The sequence below is a fragment of the Microtus ochrogaster genome, chromosome 10 (assembly GCF_000317375.1).
Source record: "Microtus ochrogaster isolate Prairie Vole_2 chromosome 10, MicOch1.0, whole genome shotgun sequence".
Taxonomy (NCBI): Eukaryota; Metazoa; Chordata; class Mammalia; order Rodentia; family Cricetidae; genus Microtus; species Microtus ochrogaster.
This window is the reverse complement of record NC_022016.1, coordinates 57,329,515-57,338,162: the sequence shown is the minus strand read 5'-3', so window position 1 is coordinate 57,338,162 and position 8,648 is coordinate 57,329,515. Positions and strand designations below refer to the sequence as shown.

The following is an 8,648-nucleotide window of genomic DNA, read 5'->3' as shown; positions in this document are numbered from 1 at the left end:
TTGCTGGGAATTGAACTCAGGACCTTTGGAAGAGCAGGCAATGCTCTTAACCTCTGAGCCATCTCTCCAGCCCCCAATTTTAATTTTTTAGAAGGGATCTCAGCATGAAGTTCTGGTGAATCTGGAAGTACTAAGTAGACCAGGCTGACTTCAAACTCACAGAGATCCACCTGCTTCTGCCTCTGGAGTACTAGGATTAAAGGCGTGCGCCACGATGCATAGCTGCCCTCCCCCCCATTAATAGAGAATCTTGGTATGTAGTCAAGCTTGGTCTTGAGGGTCCTGATCTCCCAAGTGATTTCATCATAAGTTGGGACTAATGCACTCACTCCAGTTCTGCTGGAGGGAGCGTCTAGTCATTGCTGAGATACAGACAGCTTGAGCATCTGTCCTCCCAGGGAGCATCCACCGACTCTTCTGATGGTGTCCTCTCTTAGATCATTAACATCTTGTGAGCCTACCTGTTTCTTCTTCAGCCAGAGAACTCCTGAGGGCTATTTTGTATTTCCAATGCCTTTGTGCTGAATGGCTGACTAAACACCAGCCTATCTTCTAGACAATTCTAAACTTGCTTCTTCCCTACATTTTTAGTGTACAATTAATTAAGTTCTGCTAAGTATGGTTGCTAATTTCTGGCAGATTCTTTCTCCCCATCTCCACTCTCAGGCCGAGCTTTGGGTTCTTTGATATAAAATGGGAAGAATGTCTAACTTGACAATGCAGTCTGGCAGCTTCCTTGGAAAGCACCCATGACCTTGAAACACGACTCACAGCTAACTTGTTAAGGAATGGTGGCTGAAAGAACATGAAAAGGCGCAGGCTCAGAAAGTTGATTTTTAGTATGTGTTACTAATGATAGGGAGGCTTGTCAGATTGAGTTCAGTGCCGGGAGGGTGGGACCATGTTGGGGCATTGGGAATGAGGCTTTTTTCTGTATGGGATACATATATGTCTGTTCAGGGAGAGTGGAGGCCTGGAGGAGAGTGGATGCTTGTATCAGAGGGTCTTGTACAAAAGCTCCACTCTCTTTTAGCTCTTTGTAGACTCGCCATAGCTACCATCTAGTTCCCGGATTGCTGTGTGCGTGGCACAGTACTTGGCATGCGTGATATTGTCTAACCTTCACAGCATCCCAGCGAAAACGGGTGGCGTTAACGCTATGCAGAAGAGATGAGGCTCAGACAGACTAATTAATAACGTTCCCAAAGACACACAGCCTGAAAGAGGTTTGAAAGCAGTAGATTTTCCTTTGCTAATAGGAGTTTCTGGAGATCAGGGGTTGGGTTTTCTGTTTCTGTACTACCCGACCTAGGTCTCAGAAGATGCCTAATTAGCCTCACAGGGATCAATGAACGCGTAACTTTTCACTTTCCTTCACTAGAAAAGCATGAAGCAACATCGCTGGGGAGCCTCCTAGCCGCCAGGGGACGCTATACCACCTCCGTTCATCCCAACAGAGAGGTGGATGCTTGGCTTCCTTCCTTTTGTCGCTTGACCCGAGCTCAGCCAATAGCTACTCTCTGAGAGCGCCCGGACGCCAGTGGGCGGGTCTCGGGCGACGCCCCGCGGGCCACTGGGACCGGCGACGTCCGAGCGTGTGGCTCCGGGCTAGCGGGCGCAGCGCGGGGCCGGTCCGGGGCGTGCCGGCTGGCCCGCAGGTGAGTCCCCCGGGACGGCTCCTGGCCGTGCCCTCCTAGTTGAGGGAGGGATGGTCTCCGTGGCCGAGTGTGGGCTGCAGTCAGAACTTGTCCGCCAGAGGGTGACGAGGCCACGCCTCTGGTGTAACGGGACTGGGGACCGGGAGCTGATGACCCTGACCTCTGGCGCTCTCATCCCCAGACTTGACTGGGGTAGCTGTCAAGGCTGATTTCTTCCACCTCCTCGGACCTCTTCTGACGGTTCTCGAATTTGGAGTGTTAACTTCCGGTGGGACCAGGCGCAAGGATAGGTTTCCGGGCGGCCCAGTTGACCTGTACCTGGACTCTTTGGCAGGCTCCCCGGCGTGCTGGGCTGGGAATAGGTGTCAGTATTTGCGAGACGTTTCTGCTACTTAACGTTTTGATCCCCTAGGGACGACTTCATGAAGGCTAGCTGCTTGTGATCGTCTTCCTGCCCCTTTGTGATTGTGGGTGAGAGACTGCCTTAAGTCTCACGTTAACCACTTGAGTATGCGGCTTGTCATTCATTCGCTCAACAAACTTTTTTTGGAGCTCTTTAACAGGGAGGGAAAGTTAGCAGGGGGTAAGAGGCGTACAGCGTAGTCCCATCCGGACATCCTTGGTCTTTAGCCTCACGGAGAGCTTCAGGGTGTTTTGAGAGATGTAGACAAATAGGATAAACCCACACAATACCTGTTACAGAGAAAATGGCTGTGTTGCATACGTGGATGACCGGAATACGAGCAGGACCATACAGAACTTGTGCTTTATATGTAAGAGGATAATAGTTGTAGACTGGTACTTAAGACACATCGGAAAACCGAATGGAGAGTCGCTATGTAGCAACAGTATGAAGAACTTGCACCTGTAATCGTAAGCCCTTGAGAAGTGGAAACAGGAGGATCAGCAGTTCAAAGTCATCCTCAACCACACTGAGGGTTTCAGGCCAGGCCGGGCGACGCGAGAACCGGTCTTAAGAATAAACAAAAACTTAAAAAGACAGAAAATTTAAAAAGATTTTAAAATCTTCAAAAGATGGAGAGGTATTGGGTTTGGTCTTCTTTGAGACATCCCTCTTTGTTAATGTGTACATTGTAAGATTTTGTGAATCTTTTGGTGCCACCCTAGAGCACACGAGAAAGGAAGTGTGATGAAGAGCTGAGCTAATGAGGAGCCGCAGGAGGCCCGTCCCATGTCTACGGTTTGAACAGACACCGTGCACGAATCTGCAGCGTGTTCTGCCAGAAAAAGCCCGGGCTTGGCCTCAAAACCAGTGGGCTGGTCACTTGGAGTGACTTTGCTAGCATAGTGTCTTTGAGCCACTGTGGCTTTAGACAGGCATCTGAGCGAGTAATTCCTACATCACAGAGGTATTGTGAGGGTCAGGTGATGACTAGGGAGCTACCAGGGAGCACAGGGCCTGGGGTCAAGTCAAAGGACCACGAAGAGAAGCGTGAGTCTGCTGCAGTCCTTCGGCCTGGTGGTCCACGTGTAGTCTCAGGCCCCTCCAAAGAGAATGAGAACCAGAGGGAGAAAGGGAGAGACATCTAATCCTCCATGAGATTTGGATGTCCCCCTGGGGTGGAGAGACAGCAGTGTTGGGGAAGTCAACGACACATGTGCTGATCCTCAGCCACAAATGCTGACGGCTAAGGCGTGAGTAGGAGGATCAGAGATCAGAGTGTGTGTGAAGTGCTCAGCCCTGGGCCCAGCTTGGAATAAGGGCTCAGTAGATGGCGGCTAGCATTATGAGTTCATTACCAATGGCCTTTTATGAGTGTGATAGTTATTAAATAATGGTATAAATAGTAATTTAATAGTGGTGATCATTTGTGACTAAGGGGCCATTTGAGTGAGTGGGTTTGTGTATTACTTTGGTATCTCATTGCAGAAGCCCTAGGGGCAGCTCCACAATATTTGTTAGCTTTATTTTACAGCGATTTCCACAGGGACTTTGAAGTACTGGGGCTCTAGGGCATCTGGGGTACTGTATTCATTTGTGAGATCTTCAGGAGCTCACTGCACGTACGAGGATGTGGGGATGGTTGGCAGGAGTAGATTTTGAGGGTGTTTGGACCAGGTTTTTTAATTTTTAATTTTTTTTTTTTTTTTTTGGATTTTTGAGACAGGGTTTCTCCGTAGCTTTTTTGGTTCCTGTCCTGGAACTAGCTCTTGTAGACCTGGCTGGCCTCGAACTCACAGAGATCCGCCTGCCTCTACCTCCTGAGTGCTGGGATTAAAGGCGTGCGCCACCATCGCCCGGCTGGACCAGGTTTTTTTTTTAATAGAGGTTGCTGTCGTTGTTAGAAAAGCCAAGTCCAGAATAGGCTTAAAACCCTTCTCTATCTACAATCCAGGGTAGTTAGGTAATGGATCATAGTTTTTGGCTGTTAAATAAGCCCCTCGTACTTCACGCAAGGAGAGGAACTACTTCTCATAATCAGAGCCAAATTCAGAATGGGGCTGTGTGTGTGTGAAGTTTCCCGGAGCAGAGAAAAGACTTCTTTTTCCCTTCCAGAAATGTTGACAGGCTGGAGGGGGGACCTGAGGTCACACCAGGTTTGAAATTCTGTTAGGTGAACCCACACTTGTGGGGACCATCTGCACACAGGAGCACAGCAGAGTTTGTGGAGATTTTACCCCCTTCCTTAACCATCAGCTCTTGCACAATTTCCTACCTAGAGTATTTCAGGGACCCAGCCATTGCATAGAGCACAGTGGCCGCTTGCTGTTTGTGGGGTGGCTGTTCAGTTATTAGTGCCAGGCCGCCTGGTAAGTAGAGTGCCCCATGGGCTGTCCACATCTGCTAGGGGAGGGGTGCCCGTTTCTCTGTAACCTCTCTTTTCTTCTGCAGATGTCATGTGGCCTGTGCTTTGGACCGTGGTGCGCACCTACGCTCCCTATGTCACCTTTCCTGTGGCCTTTGTGGTCGGGGCTGTGGGCTACCACCTGGAATGGTTCATCAGGGGAAAGGGCCCTCAGCCTGTGGAAGAGGAGAAGAGTATCTTGGAGCGTCGAGAGGACCGAAAGCTGGATGAGCTGCTAGGCAAGGACCACACTCAGGTGGTGAGCCTTAAGGACAAACTGGAATTTGCCCCCAAAGCAGTCCTGAACAGAAACCGTCCGGAGAAGAATTAATGGAGGGCCCAGGTCCTTGTGGTCCGCAGGGCTATGACATGCCCTGCCACCATGTCGATCCAGCTTCAGAACATACATCTGATTTGCTTTGCTGCTCACTCTGGCCCCTTCTGCACCCCACAGCCACACACGTACTGGCTGGTCCTTCATGGCTGTACAGCTGCAGCAGTAGGGGCCCACAAAGAGGAGACCGTGTCTGTTGAATGGCTGTCTCTATGACTGTGCAGGCTTCCGGTCTTCCCTGGGATCACTGCAGGGAGGAACCCTGGGGAATGAACGCTGCTCTCAGGCTTCCTGGGGAGTGGCTTGGCCTCAACTGGGAATGGGTGGGGTTTGTTGTTGCCATAAGGAGGGACACCTCCATGTCTAGTTCTAGTCTTTACACTGGAAAGAATTCAGAATCGCCCAGGCTCTCTTGAGTTTTTCCCATGCCCCAACACATTTGTCCCTTTACCGGCTCAGGGGTGGATTCTCAGGGGAAGGAGAGCATGCTTCTGTTGTGGGGAGCTCAGGCTGTTTACCTTGGGGCAGAAGGGGCGTGTGCCTGGAAACAATCCCTGTCTTCCACCCTTCCTCAAGGTGAAGGGAGAACCTCAATTAAAGTGGTACCTAAGACACTGATGGAATTCTGTCTTCTGAATGGGGTCTGGGTTCTCCTAGGCTTTTGGGAGTATCAGTAGTGTCTGCAGACTTCCCAAGACTGTGAACACAGCTGGAAGCTCTGTTGCACCAAGTGCTAGCTGAGACTCCCTGAGGCACAAGTTCCCAAGAGTCCTTTTTACCATGACTGCACGAGGCTGCAGCATCTCCAGAGTCTAAATTGGAAGCACACACTCAGAGATATTTACACATTAAAGAAATTGGGCAGGAATGAGAAGGGGTCACCCGCGCTCCCAATGCTCCAGTGCAGATGCTGGCAACATTTTGTTGTCTTCACTAATGTCTGTGTGGGTTTGTAAATTTTGCTTTGTTTTGAAACAGGACCACTTTGTAAGCATGGCTTGCCTAGAACTCATTATGTAGACCAGGCTAGCGTCAGACTCACAGAAATCTGCCTACCTGTGCCTCTTAAGAGCTAGGATGGAAGGCATGTGCCTTCCCACCTAGCTTTAGAATAAGCCTTAAAGAGTTCATGTCTATACTTTTATATTATTTTTCATCTTTACCATGTGGTGGTCTGCATTGTTTTGGGGAGAGATCGCTGAGATGGGAACCCAGAGCCTCACATGTGCTAAACAATCACTGAGTTACATCCCCAGCCCTCTTTTTTATTTTTATTTTTTTTCCAATTTATTATGAGATGTCCTATTAGGTTGCCAGGATGTAGTTCTTGACTTCTTGGCTCTCCTGCCTCGTCCCCATGAGTACCTAGGATTATAGACTTGCCCTGCTAAAATGGATTCATCAGTGCTTGCTTGCTTTTTTAAATATTTTTTAAAAATTATTTTGCCAGGCAGTGGTGGCGCACACCTTTAATCCTAGCACCTGGGAGGCAGAGGCAGGTGGATCTCTTGAGTTCAAGGCCAGCCTGATCTGCAGATTGAGTTCCAGGACAACCAGTGCTATACAGAAACCTTGTTTTGAAAAACAAATTTTATCATTATGTGTTTGGGTGTTTTGACTGTGTAAGTCTGCACTAGGCTTGCCTGGTGTCCCATCGAGGCTAGAAGAGGGTGTCAGATCCCTTGGAACTGGAGTTGTGGATGATTGTGAGCTACCGTGTGGGTGCTGAGACTCAAACCCAGGTCCTCTGGGAGAGCGGCTGATGTTCTTAACCACTGAGTTAATACATTCTGGAAATTATTGATCGTGTGTGTGTGTGTGCACATGTCAGAAGACAACTTTTGGTTCTCTCCCTACCATTTCGGTTCCAGGGACTAAGTGCAGGTCATTAATGTTGGCAAGTGGGCACCTTTATATTCTGTGCCATTTTCCAGGCCCTCACCATTGTCTTTGTCTTAATATTTGTGTGTGTGTGTTTGCGCAGGCGTGCACGTGTATAATGTGCCCACTGAGGCCGGAAGAGGGTACCAGACCGTTTGGCACTAGAGTCACATGTGATTTGTGAGCCACCTGATTCTGGTGCTTAGCACTGAACTCAGGTTCTCTGGAAGATACGGCTCTTAAGCCCTGAGCCATCTCTCTAGCCCCCTTTCCTGTTTTTAGTAGCTGTGCAGTTATGTGCCCATCAAGGGAAGCTGTTGCAAAAGCTGACTGTAAAGTTTCCGTATTGCTCAGTGTGGGTATTGTTCTTGTTCACGAGTTTAAATACTGCAGTGACCGTCTAATGTAACGTTTCCCCTGCATTTTGGAGTCAGTGGTAGGAAATGCCCATTGGATCACCAGCAAACAACCTTGGATGAAGTGGGTCTCCATGCATAATACAAAACGTCCTTCCGAAGGGACTGAAGTGTGCATTACCACTGGGGTGTTGCTGGGGAGGTTGAAAAGGGAGTGAGAGCAGAGGGCCTGGAAGAAGCAGATGACTAGCCCAAGAGAGCAAAGAAAGTATAGTGGGCATTTATCTGATTAAATATGAATCTGCCTCTTAATGAGGAAGGTGCCTCCCCTGCTTGTCCCCAGAGGTCTGATGGAGGGCATCAGGTGGCGAAGACAGCTATGGCGTGGGCATTCTGGGAAGAGGGGCAAGTGGTGGACTGGAGGAGAGCAAATGCAGTCAGCAGCTCTCCCTCTGTGCCTAAGGGGATTGTTCAAGTTGTTGCTCGAACACGTCTGATGGGCAGTTTTAGGAGCAACTGTGTACCCTCCAAGAAAGGATGAAAAGGTTGATTCTGAAGGCATTGGCTAAGCCGAGATTTGGCCAGCCCTGGCTAGGCCAGTGATGGGCTTCGCTAATAGCCCGGTGCTGCCACCCTGTGGCTGTTCTCAGTATTACCAGGCCTGTGGCTGCCCCACGAGGCAGAACTTGAGTCAATGTTGATGCACGCCTGCAGGGGGCAGTCAGGTGACAAATGAGTGACGGGGCTGGCTAGGCTGAAAACTGGAGACCACAGGTCTGTCAATTGGGGACGGTAAAGATCCGGCTTTCCATTTGCTCCCGCCGGGGCACCAATTTCTATATATCCTCCCCCAAAGATGCTAGAAATTGAATGAGGTTTTCCTTATTCTTTCTGTTTGTAGAGCCTATTTTACAAATAGAGACAACTCACTAGAGAAAATCTGGGGCTGGACATTTAGTTCAGTTGGTAAAGTGCTTGACTACTCATGCATGAAGCCCTGGGTTCTGTCCTTAGCACCATATAAACGGGGTGGGGGGGGGCATGCCTGTGATTCCAGCACTTGGGAAGTAGGGGCAGATAGAAGTTCAGGGTCAGGCTAGTGAGATACACTGTGGGTAAAGACTCTTGCTGTGCAGTTTGGTGGCCGGAATTCAATCCCAGGAACACCCAAAACGGTGAACAGGAAGAACCAGCCCTACAGAGTTGTTCTCCAGTTATCACCTATGTTGTGCTGCGGCACGTACATGCAGTGCACACACCCCCTCACACAAATGGTGAAGTTAAAGACCTGGAATACATGTGATACTGTCTTACGTCAACAGAAACAACCAAAAATTAAAAGTGAGGGGCCAGTAAAATGGTTCTGTGGGAAAAGGCACTTGCCACCAGGCCTGATGACCTGGGTTTGATTCTTGAAACCCATGAGGTAGAAGGAAAGAATCGACTTTTTTTTTTTTTTTTTTTGGTTTTTTGAGACAGGGTTTCTCTGTGGCTTTGGAGCCTGTCCTGGAACTAGCTCTGTAGACCAGGCTGGTCTCGAACTCACAGAGATCCGCCTGCCTCTGCCTCCCGAGTGCTGGGATTATGGTGGCCCGGCAAGAATCGACTTTTA

General features: G+C 49.4%; 1 protein-coding gene across 1 annotated transcript; it reads left to right on the top strand.

The window, feature by feature from the left end:
* Positions 1 to 1,557: 1,557 nt before the first annotated feature.
* On the top strand, positions 1,558 to 5,407 carry Smim12 (small integral membrane protein 12). The gene is made up of 2 exons (XM_005353224.3): positions 1,558 to 1,658; positions 4,513 to 5,407. The coding sequence occupies exon 2, from the start codon at positions 4,518 to 4,520 to the stop codon at positions 4,794 to 4,796; it is 279 nt and encodes a 92-aa protein (XP_005353281.1). The 5' UTR covers positions 1,558 to 1,658; positions 4,513 to 4,517; the 3' UTR covers positions 4,797 to 5,407.
* Positions 5,408 to 8,648: the final 3,241 nt, after the last annotated feature.

Excerpts from the sequence above, each read along its gene's own strand:
- Smim12 (XM_005353224.3), top strand. The coding sequence starts at position 4,518 with ATGTGGCCTGTGCTTTGGACCGTGGTGCGCACCTACGCTCCCTATGTC.